Raw genomic sequence first — 16,628 nt, 5'->3', positions numbered from 1 at the left:
CCCCCTTCTTTCAGGCCCCTATTCCCCTCCTTCTCCTACTTCCCCTACTTCCCCCTCCCCTCCCCCGGAGGCGGAACCACCGCGCGCGACATTGAAGTTTCTCGGCACTGAGGAGCGGTGACGCCACAACTCGCAACAGCCGCCTGTAGTTGAGCAGTTGCCCGCGGGAAGTGGACGAGCAAGGTTGTGTTATTACGTGAGTGCTATTGCTGGCTCCTTTGTTTCGCGGACTGTGTCGCGCGTGTCTCTACGTGACTACAGACAGCTAGTACCTGTGCGTTCTTCAAACACACACATATCGCCAACTTTTTCCTTATTTTTCTTTCGGCTTGGTTGTTTAAAACTTAGTGCTGTGCATTTTTAATTCTGAACACTGGCAGTGAAATATCTGAGGAAAAACTAACGGGTGAGTTTAACTTAAATTTTTTTAACTAATAATGTTCTTTAATTTTTAAAGAAAAATTCTCTGTTGTGTAGGTTGTTTTTTTCTGCATTGTTGTAAAGTTATACTAGGGTTTGGTAAACTGCGTGTTTTGTATTTGCTTTATTTAACTATCCTTGTTTGTCACTTTATGGTGTATAAACAGTTTTATAATCTGTAATGGTAACTCAAAGAATTTCCCTAGTTATTAAAATAAAATGTTCGCTTTCGCACGTAGGCTCGACGACGAACGCCCACACATTGGACTGCGTCACGAGATGACACGCTGGGACTAAGTGACTAAGGCCAATGAGTGGCGCACGTAGCCCTGACGGATGCAGTGACGTTCAGGTTGACTTGCATCATCCACAAAGAAATTATCTTTGGTCTTGAGGATGGTGCAACAGCCAGCCATAGGGGCTATTATTAGAGCTAAATGGGTTAGTCACAGCCACCTCCACCGCGTCACATGAATTCGGCTTCTTTGTTGTGCGTGTGTTTTTCCCCTTGCCTCACCACAAAGAACAAACTAACTGCGCTGTGTACTCATTTTGCAAACATCAGTTCTCTGTAGCAATAAACGATGCGCATATAAATTAGCATTGATTACGTCTACGATTACTTGTTTTTTTAATTATTTAATCTGTCACTACAATTTTTCCATAATGCGGGGATAAATTATATTATGTTTTGAAGTTAATTTTAATCAGTACTGTATAAGAAATTCGTGTGATCTATAGCGATGTCTCGTGTGACTTTCTCTAATCAAATATCAATGAATACTAAAAAAAAAAAAAGCATGCATTAGGTTAAACATTATAAAACATAGAAATTTAACATCGCGCTATAGCAAATGCCACAGTTAACAATAACTAAGACATTTATCATTTATATGCTTCTTGTTAATTACACTTTTATGTCAGTAGGCAACTCTTTGACGTCAATCACACTAATCATTTTTCTAATGTTCAGATTTTCATAAAAATAAAAGGTAGCGCTTACTTTATATTCCAATATAACTTCAGTTAATTTAAATTATTTAAATATTGCACGCGAAGGTATTTTTTTAATATTTATTACAGCATCTTCGTTTTAACTAATACATGTTATATTCTGTATTTTTATTTAATTTGTGAATTATTAATTGTTTTCTTTTAATAATTTAGGAAGGTATTTATTTATTGTATCGTGGTAGTCGTTCAAACCTATTTGGCAAATGAGGCCGTTTTACCCTCATTCTACATATCTTCCATGCTTACATTTTTATTATATCTCTTTCTTATCTATGTTGTAATATATAACTGCCTTATTTTTTAACAACGTATGTAGGTACCTATCCAGAATGGAACACGCTCCTTTTACTAAGCAGGGATTCAAACCCAGAACCCCTTGAATCGAACAATTATGTTTCCGCCAAGCAGTTACTGAAGTATAAAGGCCGTTTACGGTGTTAACATAACCCAATCTTCGAATACCATTCAGTGATATTTAGATAAACATTTGCACGTTATGCATTGTAGGAAAGAGATATAAATAGTACAAGGAGTGGAGAAGGGAAGGGTTAGCCATGTGATAGGGTTGAATGTGGCCAAGAGTAAGGACACTTTAGGTCTAAGCAGAGCGTTTATCGTGCACACGAATGAATTGAGGGCGTGTTCCAATTACTGGTTTGGGATTTTGCAATTGGCATTTTGCTGGTTACGTGTTTCGTCACACTCCATACTAAAATGCTTCGATCGTTACTTGTTTGCTGTTTCGCACGAGCAACACAAAATGACATGTTACACACAGTTTAATGTGAAATAGTTATTCTAAAAAGAAGAATATTACTTCTCAACTAAATCACTAATTCTTCAGGACACTAGTTCTAGTTAAATGGCGTGATAGCTTTGTTTTGGTGACAGCTTTGAAAGAAGCTTCGCTACGATAAAACACGTTTGTTAATTTAAATTTAATTTGTGTGTGTACAGAATTAATACACGATAGAACCAACACTGAAAGCTGTTTAGTTATTTTAACTGATATTTTTTCAGCGTCGAAGTTGACAGAATAAAAAACCGGAGATAACAAAAATTGCGTCATCGATTTTTTTCCCAAGCCATTATTTGGTCACGTGACCATTCTTTTAATACTAAAGTGGTAAATTGCATCTCTTTGAAGCAAGCCAGCGACCGTAGGCGGTTACAATACAGTTGCAGTAATTGTACTCCTTATCAAAAGTGTAACTTTTAATTGGGGGACAGTAAGTTTAGTTACTGCTTGTTTTATATGAATTAAAAAATAAGAAGCTCAACGTATAATTTGGCATTGGAATGTTTCACAACGAGCAAGGGGCGTCCCCTACCGAATGCTAGTAGAAAATAAATTAACATGAACCAATTTTAAATTTAAATTCACATTTCCAAGTTGCGAGATTAAAGGAGAAATCACTTTTTAAATCATCCATAAAATATCACTGCTGGTAAACTGGGTAGGTACATGAAAGTTTTTTTTTTGCGTGATGTAAATCGCAGTTAGGCTAGCGGCATACAAAGAAAATCCGTTCCCTGACATAACTTCGTGTATAAAGTTCTATGTTTAAAACTGATAGCCACGTAAGTCGAGTTGTTTTAGATTTGCTCGTTGCTCGTGCTCTAGACACGTGGCGGAAGGACACTAAAAGTAGAATTCAAGTGGGGGCCCCTGCTGGTTTACACGCGGCCAGCCGCGGGCGAGGCACGAGGCTAGGTTAGGTCACTGCGCTGTGGTGCCACGTGCTACCCCCACCTGCGTCACAAGGAGGAGAAGCGGAGCTGCGGCCATGTGACTTGGGAGGGGGGAGCGCAGGCTACCACCCCTCCCTCCGAGGCCACGCTCCACAACACTTTCCACGCTGATTCACCGGTTCCCAATAAGCGCGTGCTTTGTCAGAAATCGCTGGCTTTTGAAGTGGTGTGTGTTCCTGACGGGCGACAGAGGTTAGTTGCTGGAACCGTGGTCATGGAAGGCGGAAAACCTGCGGGCTCATTGTCCCGAATAGTTAGCCGTCTTCGCCAGGAGTCGTCGGGCGGTGTTCGAACTGGCAGATTCTGTTGACCCGTAATTTGTGATAACTTCTTTTCGTATAATGTTTCTGTTCAGTACGAAATCACCATATGGTTTTAACCTTCGAATTAAAAACGCGTTTGTGTAATTTAATTAATTAAAAGTTAAAAAGTTGCTTATTGCAATTAAAAGCATTTTTTGAAAATTTTTCGAAAACTCAGATGTGAAATAAAAATAGTGAATAATTAAATTGATAATTTTTTAATAACGTGTGTGTAAATGTGAGTAAAAAAGTTAAGTAATAGCCACATCTAGCGAAGTGTTTTCATGATAACGAAATACGTGAATGTAGAATGCTTTCGAGTTGAAACCTGCCAAATAACAAATTACGAAGTAGCTAATTGTTGTAATTGATCATTTCGAACACTGCCTTTCCTGTTTCCTTCTTGGCTTGACAACACGTGACTGTATTTTGTGGCTAAACATCGACTACATCATTTAAAAAAAAAATATTAGGTGATCCGATTGCTAAAGCAGATGAAGCACAGTTTAAATCCATAATGAATGAGCGACTACGTGGTTCCGTGACATGTTGGACGAAAACTCATCAGAGACTACCTTCAGATTAACAGACCATTTTCATGGCTGTACTTAATTGATTCACTTTGGAATTCGCATTTATGAGATCCGTGGGCTACATTTGAATATACAACACAATGATACAGCTCCCAACCCTTAGCGCTCCCTGGTTTCTGTGCCGAACAATAACAATAACATAACTTTCGATAGTTTTTGTACATACAAACAACACATTGTTCACATCAATTGAATTGAAATATATTTGTCTATGTGTAAATATAAAGCCTTGTGCGCACGAGACAAGAATAGCGTACAGCCACGATTATTTCGGGGATTTATTTCCCTCTAGGCTAGATTCACCTTTTCTATACGTGAATAAGCGTTTTTAGAGTGCTCAATGGTCAATAACAAGGCCACGTCTTTTATCGGTGTTCACGTTATTGGGTAGCCACGTCTATAGCTCTAGTCCGTAGTTCCTCCCACGCAAGCAACAGCTTCCTACAGTTCGATCAAATCAACCTAATCAGTCAGTCGACGAGGTCCTACCAAGTCATCTCTTCAATGAATCGACAGCTCTGACACATTCTGCAACAAATTCCACCCCCTCACGCGTTGATTCTCACTGAAATCCATTGATTCGTCAGTCCGAAGAAGCGTATTATTTCAAGTTCTGTTGAAAATTATTTCACTGGTTTAAGTCATTTATGTTCACAGCGCAGTCGCACAAGACATGTTCTAAGACGCAAAATGTTGTCTTTGCTTAGTCAAGTATTAACTGACTGGTAATGGCCCGGGTCGCTCGCGGATGTATCGATCAAGTACCCTCTCAATTGGGCGTAACGTCTCATCGACAGTGAAGTCATGAAGAGACGGCGCTTACAACGACCACAAGGCAGGGAATGGGTTGGGAAGGTGTCGTTCGTAGCCATTAGCCTTTGTCTGGGCTGGTTCCAGAAAACTTATTGGTCACACCGGGATTCAACCCGTGCGATACCAATTTCGTTCCAGTGTTTCACCAATGCACCTCTTATTTCTCTCCTTCTTGCATCCAGTGCACTTCGTTACTGAAAGTCGCCAAACTCAATGAACTTTAGGTTGCTGTTCCTATTGGAGAAGCATGTGACAAATTAAGCCGAAGGACATAAAAGGAACAAAGAAATATTCAACCTGATTGGGACGTAGAATATGCTGTAACGCCCGCCAATATGTTTCTCCAATATCTATCCGTGCTGATTCTGCCCTGGGGTTAACAGTCTTTACAGTACCTGCACGCTAAATTCTTCCTTGGAAAAATAAATAAAACTTTCCAAGCCATTTTATTTTGCTTTTATTTTGGCATTCAGAGCTCTCTTTATTTTAAACTAAATCAACCATAATATTTTTATTACATTTGAATATGAGAAACAATATAATTTTTAAATTGTATACAATATGTTGTATACTACACGCACAGAAGACCAAACAACAATCTTCTACGTAATGTTAGCTATATAAAGTATTATGGGTGCATTAAATCAGTGCTGCTACACCACATAAGGATTTGATACACTTTTGCCTATTTATTGCATACCAACATTACTACGCCTCATTTTTTAGCCTACGGTGCGTTGAAAACAGTGACACAACCGCCTTCATGTTTGTTAAGTTGTCAGTGTTGTGTAGTAGCGGGGTTCTAGCGCTGTGTGTACTCTATGGCGGACGGGCGAGAGCAGCGCTGCACGCGGCGAGTTACGCAAGCCGCTAACCTTGCGTCCTTGCCGCCTGGGAGCGAGTCAGCGAGGAAGTGTAGCCGGAGGACGCGGCAAGGACCAACGTGAACCGCCTCACGTGGCTGCGCGCGCCGCCCGACTACGGCCGTTGCGCAAGCCAGACCTCGACCCGGCCGCGCCGCGCATTACGCAACGCTGTTACGCCACACCGCGATTACCCGCCCGCCATCTTGCTCTTTCCATTTATTGCCGAGTGCACGTTTTGAGGAACACATTTTTAGACCAGACAAGTTAATAATATGCGTTTTCCAGCTCCATCTGTAACAACAAACAAAATAAACAAAGAAAGGTTTTAGTTGCAAATACGACCTGACTTTTTATAATAGGAGACGGTGTGTAGTATGTAGACCTAGTATTTGACGACAAAATTAGCAACAAAACATTATACCTACCTATGCAATGCTAATAAATTGAAACATTCGTACAAATTCTCCTGAAACAAAAACGACATTAAAATATAAGATAACATTACGGGTGTTGCTGAGTTAGAGACGTATAGATGCCACCTTGGAGTCAAAATTCGTTACGTCATAACAATTATCGTTCGCAATGTGACTTCATAACGGCAGAGATCTATAAATTTAACATATTTTTGTGAGACATTAGATTTGTTTATTCATTATATAGTTATTTCAATTGTAGTTATTTATAAAATGAATTCGTAACTGAACCCCAATGAGTCACAGGAGAAAATCTTATTTACAGCCAATCTCTAAACACAATGTATCTCGGTAAAGTACATTAGGTACTCTTGACTTAAGAAACATTTCAAGGTCTGTATCAACTAAGGTCGGAGCAAGGTTCAAGGCTTGCTCACCTTGGCGAGATGATAGTGTTTTAAAAGCTAGACCTCGGAGAAACCGGAAATAATATAGCTATTTGTTGTTTTCTCTAACTATATTGATATTCATGAAAGCTTTACCATGCATATATGTAAACCTACATATGGAGGTTACAGCCAAATAAATGAGGCTACGATATCAACTGTTCAAAATTCATTCACTCCAATTTCAGTTTTCATTTTAATATAATTGTGTACTTGTAGGATCACAAAATACCACGAAATAGGGCTAACACTATTTAACTGTATTGTTACGATTTATGTGGGGAGAACTACTGGGTTTGTAAGGGATATCCCAATTCATTAGTACAGTTTTATTTATTACTAATGTCTACACTATAAATTTAATTATTGCACTCAGATTTGTGTACACAACAATTAGTCTTACACTGATCATTGAAACATTAACACTTTCCACTGGAGCTTGGCTCGACAGTGGCTCGCTCTTCTGTCCGCTTACTTCGCACACTCACCCACACCGCGCCGCAGCACAGTTCTCAACTATCACTCGTCCGCACCCGACTGGCTCGCCAGGCCGTCTCGCAGGTATCGCCTCCCGATAGGCCCGGTTAGCTCAGCAAGGGCCACTTGCCCTCTTCACCTCTCGCTGATCGCACGGGTATCGCCAGTATCACTCCCCGAGGGGGAGACCCTCTCATCTCTCAGAACTCTCCGAACCCTCGGAACACTGCCGATGGCCGGCGTCGTTACTTATATACCCGTGGCGTCCTTCTCGAAGGGACGAGAGCTGCGGTGACGTGTCGCGTCATCCAGGGCCGACCCGACGCCCGAAACACCCATAACAGAGACGATTATTCACGCCACTCCTCGCAGCGGCCTCTGTAAGTCCGAAATTCCCAGGCCACTAAAGGGACAATAGCCCGAGGTGGGACGGTGCGTGTGAAGCAGGGGGGGGGGGGGGGGTGTTTGTTTGTGGGTAGCAAGTTCCCTTGTATTCCGGCCAGGCACGCGTGGTATGCCTTACGTCAATTGACTGCGTATGACGTCAGTGGCCGTGCGTGGCCGCCAGCCAGATCCGAAACTGGCGCTCCTCGCGGTATTGTCTCTAGAGTTCGTAACACTATGATTACCGCGAAATTAAAATAAAAAACCTAATCTGTGGTATTGTGACGAATTTAGTTATCCACGAAAATGAAACATGCATTTAGTTTTTCTCTGATGCATTATAAAGGCTCAGTCAAACCCGCAACACGAAAATAGGTGATAATCTAAGCAAGAAGTGATTTAACTTTCTACCATATAGGTACATAAATGAAAGTACTTAGCAAGAGTAGTTTATATGTCGATATACCTAGTAAGTACCGTTAAGGTGATACCAGTGTGAAGACTCTCTTTACTCTTTGGGTCTAATGTTCTTTTCAATGTTTATTAAGCTATATAGCAATCCTCTTGGCAGTGACTCAGGATCGTCGGTAGCTGATGTATGTAAACTCAGCTCAATGATGAGTGGTGTAGTTTTTTTTAATTACCATGCCGTGGACGTTAGGTGATGCCTTCATTGACAAGTTACTTTGTATTTAAGAGCAAAACTGTTTTAATTACGTATTTTTGATGTGCATGGTAATTGTTTATAATTTTAATGTTACGTATTTATTTAGGTATACTGTGGTACAATTTTAATAACAGGGGGAAAAGAAAGCTCGCAATGTTATGCTCTCTTAGGCTACTCAAAACATCAGAAAATAAAAACAAACATCAATAATGAATAGCATTTTATCATCAATATAATAAAAAAATTGTAAAGTTTTTAAGCAAACACTTGCTGACTATGTTTAGGATTTGGAAATTATCTTTATACAGTCCATTTCAGGTCTAATGTCAAGGTTATGCTCGATGAAAGAGTGTTCCGACATGGCGACTGGCCAACTAGAACTACCGCATATTAGAATAAACATATTGGCCGGGGTGAATGGCCGAATTCAAGGTCACCCCACAATTCTCTCCCTTATACACATAAATTGCGTCTACTCAGGCCTAAATCACGCTTTAAACTTGTACGTAGCCAAGGGCTACGGCAACACACTTTTGTCTGCACCTTATTCCAGATTAGGTACAGGAGGCCGATTTTCACGTAACAAGTAAGGCAAAAAAAATGTTCTCAAGTAAAATGAATATAGAACCGACCTACACACAACAAAAACGTTTCTGTTTCTCATTAGCTCGAGATTTTTCTGTACGCTTAATTCTCTCAAGCGTAATCCCGTTAATAACAATGACATGGTTACCGAATCGTCCACTCGCTATCAGCGTTCTTACGACATTTAAACCTCGATCTATACCGAGCGAGTAGTCATCGGCAGGGTTGCCCTACTTCAAGTAGGCACTCGCGTTGGAATATGAGTAATAAACCACATGGTTTAGAGGCGTGTTTAAGCAACAGTCCGAGCTCCGACTGTGTACATTTATTCCACATGTGTTGGGAAGACCTTGTCCCACTGACGGGGTCAACTCAAACATATAAATGGCTTCTGTAAGACGAGCCATCAAGGACCGGCGGATCGATTGCGAGTACGTTAAGGTGGGACCGTAGACGTGCACAGTTCTGCTATTTCTACCGCTAGGCTAAACTCCTGTTTTACAAGATGTTTCCTGACCTTTCATTACCTGCTTCTGTCTAGGAGACCAGTGTTTCTATTTGGAATACGTCTATCACTGTAGTTACATGTAGCGACCCGGAAATTTCGCGAATCCGTTCGTCGTCAGGTTAAAATTCAAAGTCTTATGTTTGCTCTACCAACGTTTGCTTTTCCATTGGCTGATTCCTAAATGATAACCTTCGTGTTCTCTTTACTAGGCACTACCTGATTCTAGCTTGTGATCAATAAATCCGCGAAATTTCCGTACCTCTAATGATATGTATCATATACATTTTAAATTTTAATGTCTTTCCTGTCTTACTTGTGGAGGTTACTAAGTCGTAATATTTTTACTGTTAACCGTCATTATTATTGGAAAGATTGAAAAAAGTAAAGAAATTTACAATATACATATGGGGATCAATTAATTTTCACTGTTACCGCCATATTTTGTTTCATTCTTCAAATCGGGAGTTCCTTATAGTTTCCTTTATTTATTTTATCACTTCATTAAATTTCACTTCAAGGAAGTAAGCTAGTCTTGGTGTGTCAGTGTGATAAATGTGACACCTCCACAATCTTTGTTGACAAGGCCAACTAGGATGGTCGCGACTCAAATCCAAATCAACTCATTAGAGGCCTCCACGCAGTTCTTCCCATATAGTGACTGTACCTGTCCTTTGTTATTTTCACACGTCTTATAAGTTATAATTCGCGGTTTCGATGACCTACAGAATATTCTACGCAATCCTCTGTTTACTCGGGCAAATAACGCCAGTTCATTGGCTGCTGACTTGTGAGTCGTCTCAACTGGTTTGCCTGTGATTCGATACTTCTTTGGTTGAGGGTTCCTCATTGGCTCAGAGTCGTCCAGATTAAAATTGAGCGAAAAGCTTAAGAATCGCAAGGCTATAATTATTTTAGTTTTAGCAGATCTCTAAATGAACCCAAGAATTGGTCCGGTCTCTTATCATGGGTAATTTGTCACGTATTAGAATAGCTACAAGCAAGTGTGATCTTGCAAAAAAACCGAACGACCGAGTCCATGCAACCTGGTGGGGGGGTGGGGGGGGGATAAAAGCATGCCAACAACCTTGAAGACATGACACCGACTAGTATGTGCACATACAGTTTTGTATGGTCTAAATTGCGTCAGAACAAGACGCGCGCTTCACAGCTCTAGCTATTGGCTATACTTTTTTATGCATTTCGCAAAAAAAATAATTGTGAACTTATACTAAACAACGTAGTAATATGGGAAAATATCTGGAAATTGTTTGGAAACATCACTTAAGGGGTAGTATCCTAAATTATTTTGCTTCTAATGTTTCTTGTTTTCGCACATGTTTTTAAGTAAATTTAAAATAACTACATTTAAATGTTTATGAGAGGCTTTTTCTTTAACTAAGTAAGTCCTTATTTTATGTTTTTATGAACCTAATGGCATATTGTTGTTAGTCCTAGCATGTATTCAAAATCATCTAGTGTACAATATGAGATTAACCATTCGTATGTATCCTTAGTCTTGAAACTATTTTTAGTATACCATTCATTAAATCAATAAAGATTAGTTTTATTCAAAACTATAGAAATATGAGTTTTCAGGTTATGGAAAAAAACTATTTTTTATTGATTTAATGAATGATATTCTAGAAATAGTTACAAGAAGAAGGCTACATACGAACGGTTAATCCAAATTTGTATACCACGTGATTTTATGCTTTCAGTACTTGCTAGGACTGACAAAATATATGTCTTCAAATTTATAAAAGATTTATAAAAGAAGGAGTTGGTTAGTATAAAAAGCCTTTCATAAAAAAATAAAATATGGCCACGTCTAAATTTATTTTAAATCATGCGCAAAAACATGAAATATTAGAAGTAAACTAATTTAGGATTCTACCCTCTTAAAAAGAACACTTGTTGCAAATGCTCACGGAAAATTACAATCACGTAGTGGTGAAAGTCTCGTCGGCTATGCCTTGTGAACAGGAGCGTAGCCAGAGGGGGGGGGGGGGGGGGTTTAGGGTTCAACCCCCCCCCCCTGAGCACCAAATCTTTAATTAATTTCTTATTCATCACTCAAAAAAATTTCTTATTAAAATTAATTAAATTTTTACCGAAAACTGCTAAAATAGCACTGTTTTACACCTTAAAATTCAAATTTTCCCGGGGGAGAACCCCCGTACCCCCCCCCCCCCCCCCCCCCCCCCGCTTTAATACGGGGGTCCATGCTTAACACCCCCCATACACGAATCCTGGCTACGCCACTGCTTGTGAAGCGTGAGGCCAAACAATGCGGACCGGGGTGAATGTCGCTGCGTGCGGACCGCACCACGTGACCGCCGGGTCACGTCGTGGCGGCGACCACGTGACCAGCAAGCGGCGCTGACGTCATCGCGGGGACTAACGGTCGGGCGCTCCTGCTTGTTCTTCCGCGTGGCTCACGCTCTCAGCGTGCAGCTGTAGCCACGCTCAACACATCCGAGTGACGCCTGTTCACAAAAACCAATCCTGCAGTTTCAAATATTTCTATACCACTTGCAATGAAGCTTCCGTGGTAATTTTTTTTTTTTTTTTTTTTTTTTTTTTTTGTTTGACACGGCATACGACTTAGCTTTGGCTACTTGTTGAAGTCAAAACTTGTGAACTGGTGTGATTATCATGATATTTGTAGTCGCCCTCGTAAAATAATTAGTTATTTCCTCGCGGCGCTTAACAGACTAGAGCCTGTTAGTAAATGTGTGGTAACAAAGAATAGATGTTCTGGGAAATATGATTTATGCCTTGACATGCCAAAAAGTGGAATAAATATTTTAAAATTATAATTAAAGCAAAAATATGGAAAATCCGAGATGGCGGGGTCTAATTCCCCTTAAGAATTCGCTGAAGTTGGACGAGTAGTTCTGTTTCCGTATTTCGGGTGCTTACAGTATTTTATAAAAGTTAAAATGACTAAAACGCGTGTTTTCAGAATAATTTTTAGAAATGAAACAGCCGATATAGATTCTTAAAAGCACTCAAGGGACTTGCATTACACCTTTATCTTCATTTCTCCGCCATTGAATGTTATGGTTACCGCTCAGTCTCCTAGTTGGCCTGTTCACGACGAGAAGACTGCGTGCCAATTCAGAGGCGATGCCGCGCTAGAAGCACCAGCAAGCGTCGCACTTATCATCTCGCCACACCAACACAAATGCAGCCCTGACTAGGCGGGCCCCTTTAAAACAGCTATCGTTTGAATGTTTGTATCTCTTATTTAGGTCTTCCAGTGAACTCCCACTGACTTGTGGTAGTTTAAACACATTCTTGTATTCAATAGCAGAGTCGGTCTCAGATATATTATGTGCTGGGGGCATAAGGAGCTGAAGCCCAGGGCTGTGCACTGGACAACATGATGTCTGTAAGAGAACACCAGTTGCAACGCCAGCTGGTGTTGGACGCGCCGCTAAGCGAAATGACAGCGTGACATATTGACAGCTGCTTGATTGCGTGTCATTGCGGACAGACTCTTGATAAGTCCGCTCCCACAATTACATGGCGATGCATGTAGGCGCAGAAACACGTCTGCATGTACGTAAACCAGACGGACTCCTTGCCAGGGTTGTTACCCTAGGTATAGTATAGTATAAGGCCTATACGTTGGTTTTTGTCGTAGGCTGCTCTGGGTTCCAGCAATGCACATTGTGCTTGAATTCCTCAGATGTGTATTGACTAACGTGAGGTATTATGTATGACATATACTGCATGTAGAGCCGATGCATGCATAGTTTTCAGAAATATTTCCTTGGAAACATCACTAGCAAAATACTGTACATTTTCCTAAACATTATATTGGGACGTACAAAATATACGTTTTTTCTCCATGCATTATATTGCACATAAATGCTCGTAAAGTTTACTATGTCCAGCCTGTAATTAGCTAGTTTCTAGGTGGAGTTTTGTGACTTTGTTGTAAGTGTGAAAGCCAGCATTGACGTGTTGTTTGGCCCATGCTGTTGCAGATGTGCTGAGACATCGAATTATGGTAGCCGAGTTCGTGGCGCGGCAGAGCGGCTCGCCCGTCAATGGTGAAACCCCGCAGCTGAACTGCAGCATGCCTGGCAGCCACGCGCACAACAGCGCCGTCCCCGTGGAGGGCTCGCGGCCAGCCTCGCCCGACCTGGAGCACGGCTTCTCGCCGGGCCCTGGCTTCGACCTGGCCGGCCACCTCAAGCGCAAGGAGCTCTTCTCGCAGCGCAAGCAGCGCGAGTTCATCCCCGACAACAAGAAGGACGAGAGCTACTGGGACCGGCGCCGACGCAACAACGAGGCGGCCAAGCGGTCCCGCGAGAAGCGGCGCTTCAACGACATGATCCTGGAGACGCGCGTCGTCGAGCTCAGCAAGGAGAACCACGTGCTGAAGGCGCAGCTCGCCGCCATCAAGGACAAGTTCGGCATCAGCGGCGAGAGCGTGGTGAGCGTGGAGCAGGTGATGGCGACTCTGCCGACCAGCGAGCAGGTGCTCAACGTGACCAAGCGCGCCAAGCTCGGGGGCGGGCCGCCTCCGCCGCCTCCGCCGCTCATGTACCCGCCAGTGCCCAGCCCCATCCCCACGTCGGTGATCCACCAGCCGGTGGGCGGTGGCTTAGTGTCGCCGCCCGCGGCCTACGCCCGCTACCACGAGCCAGCGCCACAGCCGCCCATGGAGGCCAGCCCCATGTCGGAGCCCGAGGCCTACCCCTACCCCTACCCGCTGCCGCCGCTGCACTCGTCTCCCTTCCAGCAGGGCGGTGGCGACGTGCTGAACCTGAGTCGCGGCCGCGCGCCTTCGCCCTACGAGGTGTCCAGCGGCGACGAACACCCTGTGGCGGCCGTCAGTCTGGGACACAGCCTGCCGCACAAGCTGCGCCACAAGCCTCGCCTGGGCGACAAGGACGCGGCCAGCGCGCTGCTGGCGCTGCAGAGCATCAAGCAGGAGCCGGCGCGCGCCAGCCCGCCGTGGGACGCCGAGGGCAGCGGCGACGAGCGCGACTCGGGCATCTCGCTGGGGCTGGACTGCGGCGGCGACGAGCTGCAGCTCAAGTCGGAGCTGGCGCGCCTCGCCTCCGAGGTCGCCAACCTCAAGAGCATCCTCACCAGGAAGAACACTTGTGGCGCCGAGGCCGTGCCGCCGGCGCACTGACGACCCCGTGTTCCTCGAGGGAGCAGGAGCGACCCTGTCCGTCGAGGGCTGGTCGTGTGTTCTGCGCGCGCCTGCAGCCTTGCCAGCAGAACTGTCCAGCTCAGCCTTCTTCAGATATCACATGATAAGTTGTGATTAGACGCCGAACATAATGAAATATCAGACATTTGCTCCTTGGAAAGTCAGACATACAAAGTGCTATGATATTTTATAACTTCAACTGCGTCCGCCATGACACTTGTTTTCGACAATTCTGTTGGCAGGTAAGCGTTCAATGTTGGGGCCACGACATTTCTACTGCGTAGCTGGCGCGCCTGTGTACATCCGTCTACAGTCTATGGTTCCAGTGTGCAAATCCTACGTGTGATTGTTTCGTGCTCATATATTTATTTTAATTATTTCATGCTATTGTCATGCTGTATATTATGTTGTGTGTTGTGCACGTGAGTTGCCTTATCCTTAATAATTTTATATATATATATGTAAAATCCATGTAAAGGCCTATATAATATATGTGCCACTGATAGCTGATGTGATAAGATGATAGGAAATAACAGTATGTATTTCTAAGTGTAATTTTTTATTTGTAGCCTTTTTTTAGGTAGCTACATTCAGTGTGCTCAGGTCATTTGATTGCGACACGGACAAATATGGGAAGATTTTTCCTTTAAAATTCTATTAGGTACACATTTTATAAACATGCTAAACTTCAAAATATACCATCTTACAATTTTATATGAAATAAATCTAACTCAGCATGGATCGTAAGGAAGTGAGAACATACGGTGATAGTGAATATGTCGTCTGTTTTCTTTTGCTTGTACTATAGCTTGTTAGAGCCGTTGCTTCATGGCCGGTAGACTGATCTTGTTTCACGTACTGTCCGAACAAACATCTTGGCGGCTAGCCGTTCTACTAGCCCACCTATCGGTTTTTTCAATGTCATTGTTAATTGACATATCTTCCAAGCTTCGTGGCGGTGCTTATGTGTGGCTATCATATACATTTTAATGAACTTTTCCGTTACCTAACATGAGCCTGCGAAAATAACGAACGACACAATACACAGGGCATTTTGCAGTCTAATAGCTAATGTAAAATTGACAATAAATAATTTTGAAAAACATGACCTACCACAAAAATATCCTAATTTATTTGTTTTGAAAGTATCTGGTTTAAGTGATTATGTTAGTTTCCGTCATTTTTACGATGACTTTTTCACTGCTAGGACCTTTGTTCATTTTTTGATCTGTGTATTGACCTGTCGTTCTTTATCTCTGGAGGCTCATGTTAGGTGATGGAAAATATTTTTTTGCCTTCATATGATATTTTTACGGTTAATCTTAGGTGACATTCGTGACGGTACGGCTGTTTACAGAGTGTTACAAAAATATTAACTAATAAATATTTCCTGTGGCGATTAATGCCACGCACCACGAGTTTTCACCCGCAAACATGTTTGCGCGGACAGTATCTATCCAGCACCTTAAAACGGCGCACACTTTTAGCCTTTTCCGGGATTCGAATCCAGGTCTCGCACCAAAAGCCATCGTCCACGCAAACGCACCATAGGATTATCCAGATGTGAAATGTATGTTATAAGTATCTACGTGTGTAGAAGCAACAATATCAGGGAGAAAATAGTTTGACTCAAGTCATAAATAATCAGTATGGTTGTTCATACTAGCCTTTAATTGTCATTAATACGTAAAGTGATTGTTCCCAAATGATATGTTAAAGTTGTTATTTTATGGAATATATATATAAATAAAGTGCCTGTGCAAACTGCATTGTTTGTGTTTCTTTACTTAGATTACGTATTTTAACCAAATAAAAGTTAATTGTAGATAAAGAATATAGAACTGGGGCAGCTGTTCTTTGCTAATTACAACTTTTATTGGCTGCATTTAGTGTTACGTCCTATGTTTTATTATCATTGGACCTCGCAAATGATACATTAAAAATTGAGCCGTGTTTCATGATAAAATTTGTAACCAAAAAAAAATTCATCAGAGAGCAATTGAGCTTGTTTTGAACATATGCTTTGACAATGTGGGGAGGATGGGGACAATACATTAGCACTCACAATTGTTTCTTCGTGAACTCAACGTAAAGCCGGGTCATTTCGTTTGCATATAGATCACCTTCCATTTTGATTTATAAGCTTGGGCATTAACATTAAATATATTTTGATTGACTTTATTATACTTATTTTATAACGTTCGCTCAGTGT

At 42.0% G+C, this 16,628-nt stretch overlaps 1 protein-coding gene across 2 annotated transcripts; it reads left to right on the top strand.

The window, feature by feature from the left end:
• The first annotated feature begins 95 nt into the window (after positions 1-95).
• Positions 96-16,185, top strand: LOC134529552 (nuclear factor interleukin-3-regulated protein). 2 transcript variants are annotated; one of them, XM_063363769.1, is made up of 2 exons: positions 96-406; positions 13,236-16,185. In XM_063363769.1, exon 2 carries the CDS (start codon positions 13,256-13,258, stop codon positions 14,393-14,395), a length of 1,140 nt encoding a protein of 379 aa, XP_063219839.1. In that variant the 5' UTR covers positions 96-406; positions 13,236-13,255; the 3' UTR covers positions 14,396-16,185. The 2 variants fall into 2 exon arrangements, with proteins under 2 accessions (XP_063219839.1, XP_063219840.1); XM_063363770.1 differs by having other exon boundaries at positions 112-196.
• The last annotated feature ends 443 nt before the right edge of the window (positions 16,186-16,628 follow it).

This window comes from Bacillus rossius, chromosome 2 (assembly GCF_032445375.1).
Source record: "Bacillus rossius redtenbacheri isolate Brsri chromosome 2, Brsri_v3, whole genome shotgun sequence".
Lineage (NCBI taxonomy): Eukaryota > Metazoa > Arthropoda > Insecta > Phasmatodea > Bacillidae > Bacillus > Bacillus rossius.
Note: the sequence above shows the minus strand (reverse complement) of the source record. Positions and strands in the feature narration are given on the sequence as shown.

Bases quoted from the DNA above. Each gene is read 5' to 3' on its own strand.
- LOC134529552 (XM_063363769.1), top strand. From the start codon at position 13,256: ATGGTAGCCGAGTTCGTGGCGCGGCAGAGCGGCTCGCCCGTCAATGGT.